At 43.4% G+C, this 17,802-nt stretch overlaps 1 protein-coding gene across 3 annotated transcripts in view; it reads left to right on the top strand.

Annotated features, from left to right (window-relative positions):
* CRTAC1 (cartilage acidic protein 1) overlaps positions 1–17,802 on the top strand; it is a 738,783-nt gene that overhangs the window by 463,200 nt on the left and 257,781 nt on the right. For all 3 annotated transcript variants that reach the window (XM_040361273.1, XM_040361276.1, XM_040361274.1), the window contains exon 4: positions 13,847–13,983. In XM_040361273.1, coding sequence (XP_040217207.1) covers positions 13,847–13,983 — 137 coding nt within the window. The remainder of the gene's footprint in view (positions 1–13,846; positions 13,984–17,802) is intronic.

Below are 17,802 nucleotides of genomic sequence, written 5' to 3'. Positions count from 1 at the left end.
GCTTCAAAATAATAACATTTTAGGTCCATGGCCAGAAAACTCCAGACCTTAATCCAATTGAGAACTTGTGGTCAGTCCTCCAGAGGTGGGTGAACAAAAGAAAACGCCACCGATTCTGAGAAACTCCAAGCATTGATTATGCAAGAATGGGCGGCCGTCAGTCAGGAGGTGTCCCAGAAAATGATTGACAGCATGCCGGGGGAATTGCGAGGTCTTGAAAAAGAAAGGTCAACACTGTAAATATTGACTCTTTGCATAAACAAAATGTAATTGTCAATAAAAGTCTTTGTCACTTATGAAATGCTTGTAATTATACTTCAGTATCCCAGAGGAACATCTGACAAAAAGATCTAAAAACACTGAAGCCGCAGACTTAGTGAAAATTAATATTTGTGTCAAAACTTTTGGCCACGGCTGTAGCTTGAGTCAGTTTTGAACAGTTTGAGCAGATGCTAATTATTGCAAAGGATGACTGAACAGTCAAGCCAGCCTTATCCATCCCCTGCTATAAAACAAAGGAATGGCATTAAAGAGCACCATTGATGGTTGGTAACATTGGCCAATGGTCAAGAGAAGCCCGTAGCAAAGATGCAGTTTTAGGGCTGGCATGACAGGGTGGCAGGGTAAGCATGAGCCATAAGGGTTAACGTGGGGGTTTAGTTGGTGTTGTGTAGTGGGGGTGGACAGAGAAAGTTTCTGCAGGGTAGGTAGGAGGATCCAGTGTCCGGTGGTCAGTCGGAGGTCACCGGACAAAGAACCAGCTCCCACCCTCCCGCCCCAATTTTGTTTAGGAATGTATATCTGTCGGTAATTGAGTAAAGCATGTATCAGTTGGGATCTTTGAAGGCCTTCAAAATTAAGACCAATATGGCATAGTAAGGAACCTGTCAGGGCTGGGCTCAGCCCTTCCTTCTCTGAGTTGGCCTGCTCAGCTGTCGGCTAATTGTCAGCTCCTCTCTCTCCACAGTCACTCACCAGTTGATGATCCTGATCATCAGTCCTGCCTACTTAAGCCGTCCAGCTCAGTTGCTCTCTGCCTTCGCCTTGGTCAACATCACAGAGATTATCTCCTGCATTCCTGTTGAAGACTTGCTTGATAGACATCCCTTCTGGCTCCTTATTCCGCTTGCTGATCTACACGTGCTTCTCTGGCTCTCTGACATTTTGCTTGGCTGTCTATCCGATCCAGTTCATGAACTCTGGCTATGTTTTGACTAAGCTTACTCTGTTTATCTTTTTATTATTATTATTAAACAAGTGTGATTTAACTGTACTTCTGTCTCGGTTTGATTCATGGTTTCTGACAGAACCATCATGGTATGGGATCCTCCACCAAGGTTTAACTGGGCATTTGGAGAGGAGTATCAGCGTTGGAAGGTGAGGGTTGGTATTGTCCTCGAGTCGGCGTGCTGCAACTGGGGACCTTGTGTGGCCACGCTGATGCAAAGTAAATTTGGGCAGTGCCTTCAAAGATCTACAACATGGTTACGATTTATCTGGGAGAGTATTGTTTGTAAATAAAATGTTTACGGTTAATTGTTAATAAAAATGACCGGTATGGCCAATTTTACTCCAAAAGTGATGTCGTCTGGTTATTTAAAGCGGAAGTAAACCCATCGATTTAATAGTTTAAAAAAACTGTTACATTCCCGGCATTCCGGAAATGCCAACTGTCACATTGCCTGTGCTCTCAACCAAACTGTCAAGCCAGCCAATGGCTGGTGTCATAGCTGATCACATGTGCAACACCATGGCAAGTGGAGATTAAACAGAGGCCAAGATGGCAGCTTCCTTGGCAGAAAACAATAGGAGGGTTTACTTCCACTTTAATATGTAGCTAGATTCAGGTAGGGGCGCGCAACTGTAAGGCGGCGTATTTACGCTACGCCGCCTTAAGTCAGAGAGGCAAGTACTGTACTTGCCTCCTAACTTACGGCGGCGTAGCGGAAAATGCGCGCTATTAGCAGGGTCAGCCAATGCTAAGTATACCCGACGTTCCCGCGTCGCGATGTTTGAAAATTACGTTGTTTGCGTAAGTGAATCGTGAATGGCGCTGGACGCCATTTACGTTCACGTTATAGCAAATGACATCCTTGCGACGTCATTTGCCGCAATGCACGTCGGGAAAGTTTCCCGACAGAGCATGCGCACTACGTTCGGCGTGGGAACGCGCCTAATTTAAATGATCCACGCCCCCTACGGGATCATTTAAATTACGCGCGCTTACGCCGGCCATTTTTACGGAGCGCCCACGCAAATTACGGAGCTACTGCTTCGTGAATGAAGCGTAGGTAATTTATGGAGGCGCAGCGTTAAAACGGTACGCTGCGCCTCCGTAAGAGTGCGCAGCCCTACCTGAATCTAGGCCCTTGTTTCTTTATACATTTTCCTATAGTTCTTGCTCCCTATTACATGTGTCCTCTTTCTTTTCTTCTCTTAAATATTTTACCAACCGATCCCAAAAAATTTCTGTTGCTTTGTCCTTGCTTGTCAGACATATATTCTGTTCCAGAGATCATCACGTTTGGTTTCGGAAAGCATAATGTGCGGTTAAGCCCGTCTACAATCGTCTATCTATCAAATATAAAAATAGTTTCAGAGGGTTTCTACCAATAAACTGGAATATTGCTCATCTCATTTTTCTTTTTCTTTTTTTTTCTATTTATTGTCTTTCTTTTTTTTTTCTATTCTCTTTTTTTTCGCTATACGTTTCTCTTTCATTTTATACCTAGAACTAAAAAAAAACCTTATTATTGCCGAAGAAAATAGAGGAATAGATAAAATGGTTTTATTTATGCAGCATTTTCTATTTCAGTCGTCTCCCCGATGCCTTCACCTGGGAAACATTGATGAAGTTATCAGTAGGATAGAATTGCGGCGGAATCTTTATTACTTTTTAAGGCAGTATTAATATTTATTCTCCGCATCAGCTGGGCCGACTCAGACATGAGCAAACACGCTGCTGGTAGTACGATTGGAGGCATATGCAGAAACTTGCTATTGTCCTACTAATCCACCTCGTATTTCACCCAGGGCGCTATTCTTTTTGCCGAGAAAATAAAATAAAAAAATCGCATCTATATCTCTGCGACGCTGGGAGCTTTGCCTTCTACAAATGGCTTTTGTGAGCTGAGACACTCACTTCCTGTAAAACTCCGTCTGAGCTCCGAGCTACAGCCCGGCTTTACAACTCACCTCCTTGCGAATAAAATCCAGGAGAATTAAAATTCAAGTCAAAAGAACAGCCCGTAGCATCCATGAGCATGCAGGCAAAAGTTCCCGGAATCTAAAGGACAACTAGAACCATACATTTAAAGTTCATATATTATTTGGAAAGGGAAAAAAGTTACTTTGCTCTGTGATTTAGCAGTTTCGGGATATGGAGATGTGTGAGAGTTCTGACGATCTTTTTCTGAGAAACTGAGCGGCTACCGCGTTTTTACCGCTGGTCATTGAGGAACACACGGGCAGCTCTTTTTTGACCCCAAGAAAAAATAAATAATTTTGTTACGAATCATGAATTTTCATAATGGTACACAGGAGAATAAAACACAAAGAACAATGGGCTGAAGATAGAAGATGAATGGGAGCGCCGAGCCAATCTCCACTCTTCTGGGTTCTTTCATTTTCGAAATATCCACAAAATAACGGCAACCATGAGATCTCCACTCAGGAACGTAGCGCTAAACTCCGGCTCTACTTACTTCTAGATTACAGTAATGCCGCTTACTAGACATGTGCATTCGTTTTCGTCCGAATGCATTTTCGTCCCAATTTCAGGTATTTTCGTTATCGTTTTAACAAACCATAACGAAAGCACAGAAAACGAAAAACGAAAGATCCGACATAAACAAATGCTTTATTTTCGTTTTCGTTGCGGTCGAATGTGCCTAACCTTAACTCTATTAGTCCAATATTATTCTACATAAAGAGAAAAGATTCGACATAGAGAGACATGAAGAGTCAAAAATGTCTTCGAAGAGTCTTCTTCTTCTTCTTCCATGAAGAGTCTTCTTCTTCGAAGAGTCTTCTTCTTCTTCCATGAAGAGTCTTCTTCTTCGAAGAGTCTTCTTCGAAGAGTCTTCTTCTTCTTCTTCTTCTTCTTCTTCTTCTTCTTCTTCTTCTTCTTCTTCTTCTTCTTCCATGAAGAGTCTTCTTCTTCTTCGAAGAGTCTTCTTCTACTTCCATAAAGAGTCTTCTTCTTCTTCTTCTTCTTCTTCTTCTTCTTCTTCTTCTTCTTCTTCATATAGAGACATGAAGAGTCTTCTTCTTCTTCTTCTTCATAGAGAGACATGAAGAGTCCTCTTATTATTATTCTTCTTCTTCTTCTTCTTCTTCTTCTAGTCTTCTTCTTCGAAGAATCTTCTTCTTCTTCCATGAAGAGTCTTCTTCTTCGAAGAGTCTTCTTCTTCTTCTTCCATGAAGAGTCTTCTTCTTCTTCCATGAAGAGTCTTCTTCTTCTTCCATAAAGAGTCTTCTTCTTCATAGAGAGACATGAAGAGTCTTCTTCTTCTTCTTCTTCTTCTTCTTCTTCATAGAGAGACATGAAGAGTCCTCTTATTATTCTTCTTCTTCTTCTTCTTCTTCGAAGAGTCTTCTTCTTCGAAGAATCTTCTTCTTCTTCCATGAAGAGTCTTCTTCTTCGAAGAGTCTTCTTCTTCTTCTTCCATGAAGAGTCTTTTTCTTCTTCCATGAAGAGTCTTCTTCTTCTTCCATAAAGAGTCTTCTTCTTCATAGAGAGACATGAAGAGTCTTCTTCTTCTTCTTCTTCTTCTTCTTCTTCTTCTTCTTCTTCTTCTTCTTCTTCTTCTTCTTCTTCTTCTTCTTCTTCTTCTTCTTCTTCTTCAGAGAGAGAGAGAGAGAGACATGAAGCGTCTTCTTCTTCTTCTTCTTCTTCTTCTTCTTCTTCTTCTTCTTCTTAGAGAGAGACATGAAGCGTCTTCTTCTTCTTCTTCTTCTTCTTCTTCTTCTTCTTAGAGAGAGACATGAAGCGTCTTCTTCTTCTTCTTCTTCTTCTTCTTCTTCTTCTTCTTCTTCTTCTTCTTCTTCTTCTTCTTCTTCTTCTTAGAGAGAGACATGAAGCGTCTTCTTCTTCTTCTTCTTCTTCTTCTTCTTCTTCTTCTTCTTCTTAGAGAGAGACATGAAGCGTCTTCTTCTTCTTCTTCTTCTTCTTCTTCTTCTTCTTCTTCTTCTTCTTCTTCTTCTTCTTAGAGAGAGACATGAAGCGTCTTCTTCTTCTTCTTCTTCTTCTTCTTCTTCTTCTTCTTCTTCTTCTTCTTCTTCTTCTTAGAGAGAGACATGTAGCGTCTTCTTCTTCTTCTTCTTCTTCTTCTTCTTCTTCTTCTTCTTCTTCTTCTTCTTCTTCTTAGAGAGAGACATGAAGCGTCTTCTTCTTCTTCTTCTTCTTCTTCTTCTTCTTCTTCTTCTTCTTCTTCTTCTTCTTCTTCTTCTTAGAGAGAGACATGAAGCGTCTTCTTCTTCTTCTTCTTCTTCTTCTTCTTCTTCTTCTTCTTCTTCTTCTTCTTAGAGAGAGACATGAAGCGTCTTCTTCTTCTTCTTCTTCTTCTTCTTCTTCTTCTTCTTCTTCTTCTTCTTCTTCTTAGAGAGAGACATGAAGCGTCTTCTTCTTCTTCTTCTTCTTCTTCTTCTTCTTCTTCTTCTTCTTCTTCTTCTTCTTCTTCTTAGAGAGAGACATGAAGCGTCTTCTTCTTCTTCTTCTTCTTCTTCTTAGAGAGAGTCATGACGCGTCTTCTTCTTCTTCTTCTTCTTCTTCTTCTTCTTCTTCTTCTTCTTCTTCTTCTTCTTAGAGAGAGACATGAAGCGTCTTCTTCTTCTTCTTCTTCTTCTTCTTCTTCTTCTTCTTCTTCTTCTTCTTCTTCTTAGAGAGAGACATGAAGCGTCTTCTTCTTCTTCTTCTTCTTCTTCTTCTTCTTCTTCTTCTTCTTCTTCTTCTTCTTAGAGAGAGACATGAAGCGTCTTCTTCTTCTTCTTCTTCTTCTTCTTCTTCTTCTTCTTCTTCTTAGAGAGAGACATGAAGCGTCTTCTTCTTCTTCTTCTTCTTCTTCTTCTTCTTCTTAGAGAGAGACATGAAGCGTCTTCTTCTTCTTCTTCTTCTTCTTCTTCTTCTTCTTCTTCTTCTTCTTCTTAGAGAGAGACATGAAGCGTCTTCTTCTTCTTCTTCTTCTTAGAGAGAGACATGAAGCGTCTTCTTCTTCTTCTTCTTCTTCTTCTTCTTCTTCTTCTTCTTCTTCTTCTTCTTAGAGAGAGACATGAAGCGTCTTCTTCTTCTTCTTCTTCTTCTTCTTCTTCTTCTTCTTCTTCTTCTTAGAGAGAGACATGAAGCGTCTTCTTCTTCTTCTTCTTCTTAGAGAGAGACATGAAGCGTCTTCTTCTTCTTCTTCTTCTTAGAGAGAGACATGAAGCGTCTTCTTCTTCTTCTTAGAGAGAGACATGAAGCGTCTTCTTCTTCTTCTTCTTCTTCTTCTTAGAGAGAGACATGAAGCGTCTTCTTCTTCTTCTTAGAGAGAGACATGAAGCGTCTTCTTCTTCTTCTTCTTAGAGAGAGACATGAAGCGTCTTCTTCTTCTTCTTCTTCTTCTTCTTCTTCTTCTTCTTCTTCTTCTTCTTAGAGAGAGACATGAAGCGTCTTCTTCTTCTTCTTCTTCTTCTTCTTCTTCTTCTTCTTCTTAGAGAGAGACATGAAGCGTCTTCTTCTTCTTCTTCTTCTTCTTCTTCTTCTTCTTCTTCTTCTTCTTCTTCTTCTTAGAGAGAGACATGAAGCGTCTTCTTCTTCTTCTTCTTCTTCTTCTTCTTCTTCTTCTTCTTCTTCTTCTTCTTCTTCTTCTTCTTAGAGAGAGACATGAAGCGTCTTCTTCTTCTTCTTCTTCTTCTTCTTCTTCTTCTTCTTCTTCTTCTTCTTCTTCTTCTTAGAGAGAGACATGAAGCGTCTTCTTCTTCTTCTTCTTCTTCTTCTTCTTCTTCTTCTTCTTCTTCTTCTTCTTAGAGAGAGACATGAAGCGTCTTCTTCTTCTTCTTCTTCTTCTTCTTCTTCTTCTTCTTCTTCTTCTTAGAGAGAGACATGAAGCGTCTTCTTCTTCTTCTTCTTCTTCTTCTTCTTCTTCTTCTTCTTCTTCTTCTTCTTCTTAGAGAGAGACATGAAGCGTCTTCTTCTTCTTCTTCTTCTTCTTCTTCTTCTTCTTCTTCTTCTTCTTCTTCTTCTTCTTCTTCTTCTTCTTCTTCTTCTTAGAGAGAGACATGAAGCGTCTTCTTCTTCTTCTTCTTCTTCTTCTTCTTCTTCTTCTTCTTCTTCTTCTTCTTCTTCTTAGAGAGAGACATGAAGCGTCTTCTTCTTCTTCTTCTTCTTAGAGAGAGACATGAAGCGTCTTCTTCTTCTTCTTCTTCTTCTTAGAGAGAGACATGAAGCGTCTTCTTCTTCTTCTTCTTCTTCTTAGAGAGAGACATGAAGCGTCTTCTTCTTCTTCTTCTTCTTCTTAGAGAGAGACATGAAGCGTCTTCTTCTTCTTCTTCTTAGAACATTTGACAGACACCATAAGCCTTCAATGACAGATTCAACCTTAACCACTTAAGACCCGGACCAAAATGCAGCTAAAGGACCTTGCCCCTTTTTGTGATTCGACACTGCGTCGCTTTAACTGACAATTGCGCGGTCATGCGACCTGGCTCCCAAACAAAATTGGCGTCCTTTTTTTTCCCACAAATAGAGCTTTCTTTTGGTGGTATTTGATCACCTCTGCGGTTTTTATTTTTTGCGCTATAAACAAGAATAGAACGACAATTTTGAAAAAAATTCTATATTTTTAACTTTTTTCTATAATAAATATCCCCCAAAAATATATAAAACATTATTTTTTTTCCTCAGTTTAGGCCGATACGTGTTCTTCTACCTATTTTTGGTATAAAAAAAACGCAATAAGCGTTTATCGGTTGGTTTGCGCAAAAATTATAGCGTTTACAAAATAGGGGATAGTTTTATTGCATTTTTATAATTTTTTTTTTTTTACTACTAATGGCGGCGATCAGCGATTTTTTTCGTGACTGCGACAATTATGGCTGACACTTCGGACAATTTTGGGACCATTGTCATTTTCACAGCAAAAAATGCATTTAAAATGCATTGTTTACTGTGAAAATGACAATTGCAGTTTGGGAGTTAACCACAAGGAGGCGCTGAAGGGGTTATGTGTGACCTCAAGCGTGTTTACAACTGTAGGGGGGTGTGGCTGTAGGTGTGACGTCATTGATTGTGTATCCCTATAAAAGGGATCACACGATCGATGACACTACAACAGTGAAGAACGGGGAAGCTGTGTTTACATACAGCTCTCCCCGTTCTTCAGCTCCAGGGACCGATCGCGGGACTCCAGCGGCTATCGCGTCCACGAGTCCCGCGGCCGTGGTCACGGTCACGGAGCTTCGGAGCTCGCCAGCGGTGCATGCACGGCCCCCTCAGCTGGCCTTAAAGAGCCACGTACATGTACATGGATGTGCCCAGCCGTGCCATTCTGCCGACGTATATCGACGTGAAGGGGTCCTTAAGTGGTTAATTGTGCCTAAACTTAACTCTATTAGTCCAATATTATTCTACATAAAGAGAAAAGATGAAGAAGAGTCGACATAGAGAAAAAAGATTCGACATAGAAGAGTCAAACATTTTATTTTTTTTAAAGATTCTGTCGAATCTTTTTTTTTCTTCTTCTTCTTAAAACATTCGACAGACACCATAAGCCTTCAATGACAGATTCGACCTTAATTTGGATTTTCAGACGAATGCATTTTTTTTTTACGAAAAACAAAATAAATAAAAACGAATTTCGGGAGTAACTAAATAAATTTATTTTTTGGACGAAAACGAAATTACGAAACGAAAAATTTCAGTGTGCACATGTCTACCGCTTACACATGAACGGAAATTCCGACAAGAAAAGTTTCGATGTGAGCTTTTGGTCGGAAATTCCGAACTGTGTGTAGGCTCCATCTGACTTTTTCTGTCGGAATTTCCGACAACAAAAATGTGAGAGCTGGTTCTCAATTTTTCCGACAAGAAAAGTTCTCGGAATCAAGCAGAAGAGCCACACTTCATTTTGTCGGCTCGTCGTACCGCGTTCTTGACGTTCGGAATTTCCAACAACATTTGTGTGACCGTGTGTATGCAACACAAGTTTGAGCCAACATTCCGTCGGAAAAAAAATCCACGTTTTTCTTGTCGGAATTTCCGATCGTGTGTACGCGGCATAAGGCTCCATTAACACTTGGACGTCAAAAAGTGGCATGAAAAGTAATTCCCCATGTTTTCCAATGATAAAGGAGTCCCTCGAGGATCACCCCTGTCACCCGTGCTTTTCAACATCTACCTCCGCCCACTCCTCAAAATCATCAGCAAACAGGACCTGTGCTATCACTCCTACGCTGATGACACTCAACTCTACTTTCACATCACCGGAAAAAAAAAACATTATCACGGACTAGAAATATGCCTCACACTGATCGAGGATTGGATGACTGAGAGCTCCCTCAAACTCAATGGATCCAAAACAGAACTACTTCTTCTCCACGCAAATCGAAAGACAAAAGTTAAGACTTCATGGACACCACCCACCATCCTTGGACAGACCATCACCCCAAGCACCAAAGTCAAAAGTCTCTGAGTCATCTTTGAGATCACGATGGACGCACAAATAGGATCAGTAGTCAGCGGATCTCACCACCTTTTCCGCTTGCTGCGTAGACTCATCCCCTTCATCCCAGAAGAGGAGAAAGCAGTAGTAGTTGGAACAATTATCAATTCCCTACTGGACTACGCAAACTCCCTCTACATAGGACTACCTAAATACCAGATTTCGCGCCTACAAGTCGTCCAGAACACGGCAGCCAGACTGGTAATGGGGACAAAACCCTGGGAATCACCCCGTCCCTGAGGACCCTTCATTGGCTAACCGTAAAGGATAGGATCAGAAGACGGAGCAGGAGAGTGGTGCAGACAGAAGATGGAGCAGTAGAATGGTGCAGACAGAAGATGGATCAGGAGAGTGGCGCAGAAAGAAGATTGAGCATTATGCCGGGTACACACGAGAGGATTTATCCGCGGAAACGGTCCTCCGGACCGTATCCGGCGGATAAATCCTCTGGCGGATTTTGATCTCCTGGTTGTACTAACCAGGAGATCAAAATCCCAGCGGAATTCCATCCGCGGTGACGTGTCGCGCCGTCGCCGCGATGATGACACGTCGACGTGCGCGACGCTGTCATATAAGGATATCCACGCATGCGTCGAATCATTACGACACATGCGAGGGATGGGTTCGGACGGATCGATCCGGTGAGTCTGTACAGACCACCGGATCGATCCGCTGGAGCCGATTCCAGCGGATAGATTTCTTAGCATGTTAGGAAATTTTTATCCGCTGGAAATCGGTCGGCCCGAAAAATATCCGCGGATAAATATCCGCTGGATCGTACACACCAGCGGATCTATCCGCTGAAACCGATCCACGGATCAATTTCAGCGGATCGATCCTCTTGTGTGTACGGGGCCTAAGAGTGGTGCAGACAGAATTTTGCTAGTACCAATTATCTTGGGGAAGAACATTAGTGATCAGAGTAGGATGTAGACCAGTGAGTCTCTACATGCTACTATTGACCCAAGACTGTTGCCTAATCCAGTCAGTCCCATCCAGTTATCATTCTCTCATGTCTGCGGGTTGCTTTGGGCCTCTTTGGTGGAAAACTGCATCAATATTTCCATTTCATAGCTTATTGAGTAATGCAGAGTCAGCATTTCATACTGCGAGTCACTATGTGGGTCCATGCCGTTTGTGAAAAGGGATATATATGAGCCATTCACAATTGGTAAGTCATTCACAGGTCCTCTCATTTTTACTTCTACAACCTCACAATGAAGACCTTGGCAGGGGAAGTGCGTTTTGTATAATACACCGTATAGAGTGAGTAGGGAAGGAAGATCGATTAGAAGCCACGCCGCCATAGTTGAGTTACAAATGTCGTACAGCAGCTGCCAGCTATAGAACGTGTTTTATTTTGTTTTAACAGAAATCTCTGTGTTATCCAACTTGTATGCTCAGGGGGACATTGACAAGCCACTATTTCAGAGCACGCAGGACAAAACCTTTCTTCTTACAGATCAATAAAGCAACATGAATGTATTGATCCTTTGTTAATAAAAGGAAAAAAAAAAACTTAGAACAAGTATGGTTGGAGTTGTGGGATTCTACATTTTAGTAATCTATGTGTAGGTCTAGTGAGGCTCTGGCTGGCAGGATCGTGGACGGAGTATGTGGACTATACATGGTGAGGGGCTCCAGGATTTGCGTCTGTTATGGAGGAAACAAATATGGAACTTCACTTACCTGCATTCCATGCAATGTCCACAAGCACCCTTTGCCCCGACACCTTCAGCAAGGTCTTCTTCCAGGTTTCGATCTTCACCCATTTCGATTGGCCAGGCCTGCAGGAATTCACTCCTGTCCATGGGCCGGAGTTCATGTACTTTAGCAGATGCTTAATGTCAGGGCTTTTTTTCTCAGACAATAGGTGCAGGAACTCCCCCTTTCCGAGTCACCCCTTTTCTCTGCCCCCTACCCACCTCCCAGTACCGCCCCTTTTAGACAATATAGAACCAAGTATCATTTTGTGGTGCTAAGTAGTTTATATGGAATTTGGTAATGATATCAAGAAAAGCAGTAAAATAGATCCCCTGCAGCCAGCAATAATAGATCCCCCTAACAACAATGGATCACCCACAGCAAAATTTCCCCGCCAGCAACAATAGACTCACGACAGCATCAACAGATCTCCGTACAGCCAGCATTAATAGACTCTCTGGCTGCCATCAACAATAAACCCCCCCTCCCAACAGTAGATCTCTTTCAGCAACAACTGACCCCCCCAGCAACATAAGACCCCCCTAGAAACAATAGGTCCCCCACCAGCAACAATAAACCCCCCCTGAAAAAATAGATCCACAGCAGTGAGCATTAGGGATAAGCTTCGAGTTCGAGTCGAACTCATGTTCGAATCGAACATTGCCTGTTCGCCTGTTCGGCGAACAACGAACAATTAGGGGTGTTCGCGGCAAATTCGAAAAGCCGCGGAACACCCTGTTAAAGTCTATGGGAGGAATCTAAAGTGTTAATTTTAAAGGCTAATATGCAAGTTATTGTCCTAAAAAGTGTTTGGGGACCCGGGTCCTGTCCCAGGGGACATGTATCAATGCAAAAAAAGTTTTAAAAACGGCCATTTTTTTAGGAGCAGTGAATTTAATAATGCTAAAAGTGAAACAATAAAAGTGTAATATTACTTTAAATTTCGTACCTGGGGGGGGGGTGTAAAGTCAGCATGTGAAAAAGTGCATGTTTCCCGTACATAGAACTGTCCCTGCACAAAGTGTCATTTCTGAAAAAAAAAAGGCATTTAAAACCGGCTTTGCGGCTCTAATTATTTTTTTGGCTCTGGCAATTCAGAGATGATTCATTCATAAAAAATAAAAATAAAAAAGCTGGGGGGCCCCCCAAATTCCATTAACAGGCCCTTCAGGTCTGATATGGATATTAAGGGGAACCCCGCCGTCAATTTAAAAAAAAAATGACGTGGGGTTCCCCCCAAATATCCATACCAGACCCTTCAGGTCTGGTGTGGATTTTAAGGGGAACTCCACCCCAAATTTGAAAAAAAAATGGCGTAGAGTTCCCCAAAAATCCACACCAGACCCTTATCCAAGCACGTTAACCTGGCCGGCCGCAGAAAAGAGGGGGGGACAGAGTGCGCCCCCCCCCCTCTCCTGAACCGCACCAGGCCACATGCCCTCAACATGGGGAGGATGTCCCCATGTTGATGGGGTCAAGGGCCTCATCCCCACAACCCTTGCCCGGTGGTTGTGAGGGGTCTGTGGGCGGGGGGCTTATCAGAATCTGGAAGACCCCTTTAACAAAGGGGACCCCCAGATCCTGGCCCCCCCTATGTGAATTGGTAATGGGGTACACTGTACCTCTACCATTTCACGAAGGAAGTGTAAATAGTTAAAAAAAAACACACAGACACCGTAGAAAAAAATACTTTATTAATAAAAAAAAATAAAAAATCCAGCGATGTGAATCCACTCTCGGCCCGGCCCCCCACTCCAAAGTTGTCTTCTATCCAGCGACGGATGATCTCTCCAGCGACGGATGATCAGCGGCCCGGTCCAGCGATGAGAAGATCCATCCATCCAGAGCGCAGCAGGCAGCTCCTCTCTCCGCTGGACACAGCCCAGCGGAATGACGCGCTGGAGCTGTGACATTTCTTATATAGGGGAAGCGGCCACCCGTCACGTGACCCCGCCCCCTCTGATGCACCCTCGTACGTCACTGGGAAAGACCGGGAAAGACCGGGCGGCGGAGACAGGGCGGCGTTGGAGGCGGGGGGCGGAGACGGAGCGGCAGAGAGTAAGGGAAATATGTAATGCCTGCTCAGACTGGCCGCGCTGCTCGCTCGCTGAAACCTGGCAAAATGAGGTGGCCACATTACAAGGTCCGGCGGGCCGGATTCGGCCCACGGGCCTTGTGTTTGCCACCCCTGCTGTAGACTTTACCTTACACATGAGCCGTGTGTAAGGGACTGTATAGAACAATGTCTGGTCACCCTACCCTACTAGAGCATGGGATGTGTGACAGTTTTTCGGAGCAAAGTTAGGAAAGGGCTCTAAGGCAAGAGGGCGGTAAAATTAGGACTATCCATGAAAAGTAGCCAAAGGAGGCAAATATTTTTAAATGGAGAGTATAGAGCGTGTAACTGTTCTGAATGCTTTTCTTTTTTTTTTATTATTCTTCTGCAGGTATGGCAACATACTCGGATAAGCTGTTCAAGTTCCGAAATGGACGCTGGGAAGACATCCTCAGTGACGATGTCAACATCCGGCGAGGGGTCGTAAACCGGTTCGCCGGGCGCTCGGTGGCTTGTATTGACAGAAAGGTAAGAGTTTTCAGAAAACATGAAAAATATTAATGGCGTCCCCTGAGCAGATTGAGAGGCTTTTTAGCCGGCACCGAGTATAAATAAGAGCGCGCCTCACTTATCATTCCACTCCTTCTGGCGTCAGGTGTTCTCGACGCATTGCGTTGCAATACTTTATGTAACAACCTGAGGGTCAAAAAAAAAAAAAAAGTATAATGATTACTTTGTAACTATATTTTAAGTCAAATATTTCCCCCTAAAAAGTAGATGAACAGAGGGAATTGAGGGAAAAGCAACTGCCAAATAGAATATACGGCCTCCCCTCCCCCTTCCATCCGTCTTCTTTTTGTGTTTCTTTGTTCTGCTGTTCTTTATCAAGTGGCACATTCAGAAAGTACATACAAAAAAGAAAGAACAGCAACGCGGCTAGGAAAGGAATCTTCTGTTGTCGCAAATGAGCAATTACATTTAAAAAGAACAATTTTATTTGGTGGAATGGTGCTTGGGTCTTCTTTCTATTGCAGACAGAATATTGATATGTAGCGGGATTAAAGCCTTCTGCAGAGCCATCTCTTCTCGCTTTGTTTGGGTTGCTGGTAATTGTACGCACCATTTATAACTTTAGTGACTTGAACCGTGTTCTGATGTGACCTTTTTTTAAATTGGCATCTTGGAGACACTGCCACCCTCTCTGCCGCTCGGAGGATAAATGGCGCTTTGAGTACAAGGTTCAGCCCTAAGACATATTAGTCTTCTTGAACTGTAGAACTCCCGGCACTATCGGAGCTATGGCGAGCTCCAATCATCATGTTCTTAGCTTGGAGTGTAAATGACCTTTTGTAGAATGATTACCGACATGAAAGGAACGTTCTTGTAATGCTATACCTGAATCTACACAGTAAGGGCGTTTATACCCGTTATAATATAAAGCTACGGAGCTGTAGTGACCACTTGGTGTAGATAAGGACCTGGTGGATGGGAACGGAATGGATGAGTGTGACGGAACCGCGTGGGTACGTCCACCAAACAGTGCCTCCTCCTGCTCTTCAAACCCTTCCAGCTGAACGAGAGCTAATACCAGCCCTTGTACCCCAAGCATCGTCCACAGACCAGACGTTGAGGTAAAACCAAACTAATGACTGTTTATTGAACAGAAATACAGTTTTTTTTTTTACACTTCAAAAGTACGGCAGTCACCACATGAACAATAAAATTAAATATTACCCAGAACATCACACAATGGTTAGAGAACAAGGTAGAGTTGACGTAAGACTAATCCAAGAGGATTAGCCAACATAAACATTGATCTAATCAGGGGATTTTTTTCAGCGGGAACACAGGGGAACGCAGTTCCGGCACCTCTGGCACTGAATGTATGCATACCTCCCAACTTTTCAACTTCAGAATGATGGACAAATGAGCATACCAAACGAAGATCAAAGTTGGATCAAAGTTGTTTACGTGGATCAGTAGTTGAGCAGGGGGGGCGCGGATCAAAGTTGTTGAGCAGGGGGGGTGCCGCGAAATCACGGGACAATAGCACTGCTTGCGGGACCGCGGGATTTACCGCGAATCGCAGGACATTCGCGCGAAATCAGGGACGGTTGGGAGGTATGTGTATGTAATGGCTGAGAGGTGCTGGAGGAACCAAGGGACAGTGCTCAGAGGTGGGTAGTGGGTGGAACCAGAGGACGGTTCTCAGAGGTGGGTAGGCGGTGGAACCAAGGGACGGTGCTCAAAGGTGGGTGGGAGGTGGAACCAAGGGACGGTGCTCAGAGGCGGGTAGTGGGTGGAACCAAGTGACGGTGCTCAGAGGTGGGTAGTGGGTGGAACAAAGGGATGGTGCTCAGAGGTGGGTAGGTGGTGGAACCAAGGGACAGTGCTCAGAGGTGGGTAGGGGGTTTAACCAAGGGACGGTGCTCAGAGGTGGGTAGAGGGTGGAACCAAGGGACAGTGCTCAGAGGTGGGTAGGCGGTGGAACCAAGGGACGGTGCTCAGAGGTGGGTAGTGGGTGGAACCAAGTGACGGTGCTCAGACGTGGGTAGGTGGTGGAACCAAGGGACGGTGCTCAGAGGTGGGTGGGAGGTGGAACCAAGGGACAGTGCTCAGAGGTGCGTAGGGGGTTTAACCAAGGGATGGTGCTCAGAGGTGGGTAGGGGTTGAAACCAAGGGTTGGTGCTCAGAGGTGGGTAGGGGGTGAAACCAAGGGATGGTGCTCAGAGAGTATCTGCCACGATCTACATGGCATAGATCACAGCAGATACTCTGGTGATCTTTCGCCGGAAGTGGGAGCAAATACCTGGATTATACAGGTATCTGCTCCCCCTCCCCCTGAAAGGTGCCAAATGTGACACGGGGGGGGGGGGAGAGGAACTGGATAAGCAGAAGTTCCATTTTTGGGTGGAGGCACTATTCTTCCCACTGACATCAATGATGGGGACTATTCTTCCCACTGACATTAACAATGGGCATGATTCCCCCTACTGATACCAGTGATAGGGCACTATTCCTCCCAATAATAAAAATGATGAGGCATTATTTCTTCCACTGACACCAATAATGGGACACTATTCCTCCCACTGATACCAATGATTAAGGCATTATTCCTCCTCCTACTGGCCACAGGCGCTTTCTATTCTATTTATTCTTTACTCCCATTGGCTAACAAGCCTAATGCATTGCTCAATCCCACTGATGCTGGGGCATTTTCTATTGCCATTGCCCACAATATTGCCTTTCTGAAGTGTGAAGGAGAGTAAATTGGCCCTATTGTTTGGAACATTTAGAGACCCCCTGATTTAGATTAAAAGATCTAAAACAATAGACATGTGCACACTGAAATATTGTGTTTCGGAGTTTCATTTTCGTCCGGAAAATTTATAAACTTTTCGTAAAAAAAATGCATTCGTCCGAATCTGTCATTGAAGGCTTATGGTGTCTGTCGAATGTTCTAAAAAGATTCGACGGAATCTTAAAAAAAAAAACCTAGGGGGGTGTAAAGTACGCATGTGAAATAGCGCATGTTTCCCGTACTTAGAACTGTCACTGCACAAAGTGTAATTTCTGAAGGAAAAAAAGTCATTTAAAAATCACTTGCGGCTCTAATGAATAATGAATTGTCGGCTCCCGGCAATTCAGAGAGAATTCATTCATAAAAACAACGACGTAAAAAATTCTAAATTCGAAGCGGGAACGACGTCCATACTTAAAGGGTCACTAAAGGAAAAAAATGTTTTGCTGAAATGACTGTTTACAGGGTATAGAGACATAAAAGTTAACTGATTCCTTTTAAAAATGATTAAAAATTGAATTTAATCTATCATATAATGTGCCTCTAGTTTCACGTTCGGTTTTAATGGTACATACATGAATTTCCGGGTGAGAGGTGAGTCGGGAAGACTCACAGAACAAAAACAACAAATCCAGGGCAGTGTTTTGTTTTTAAAATGAATCTGAAACAGGCAACCAGGAAGTGTGGAGATCACAGCAGAATTACAGCTACTTCAAAACAAAAACGAACAATGAGGACATGAAACCAGTACTGCAGTAAGATAAAGGAAGCTATTTAGCTAAAAAAATGTTTTCCTTTAGTGACCCTTTAACATTGGCACGGAGTAACCAGGAGTAACCTTACGCCGAAAAAGCCTAACGTAAACAACGTAACTAAATTGCGCCGGGCGTACGTACGTTTGTGAATCGGCGTATCCAGGTCATTTGCATATTCTATGCCGAAAACAACGGAAGCGCCCCTAGCCTAGACGTGGGTCGGGGGTCCGATCGGGACCCCCCCCCGTACATGCGGCGGTTCCCGTGGCTTCAGGAGCGATCCGGGACGAG

The sequence above is a fragment of the Rana temporaria genome, chromosome 8, assembly GCF_905171775.1.
Source record: "Rana temporaria chromosome 8, aRanTem1.1, whole genome shotgun sequence".
Lineage (NCBI taxonomy): Eukaryota > Metazoa > Chordata > Amphibia > Anura > Ranidae > Rana > Rana temporaria.
This window is presented reverse-complemented; position numbering and strand designations above follow the sequence as displayed.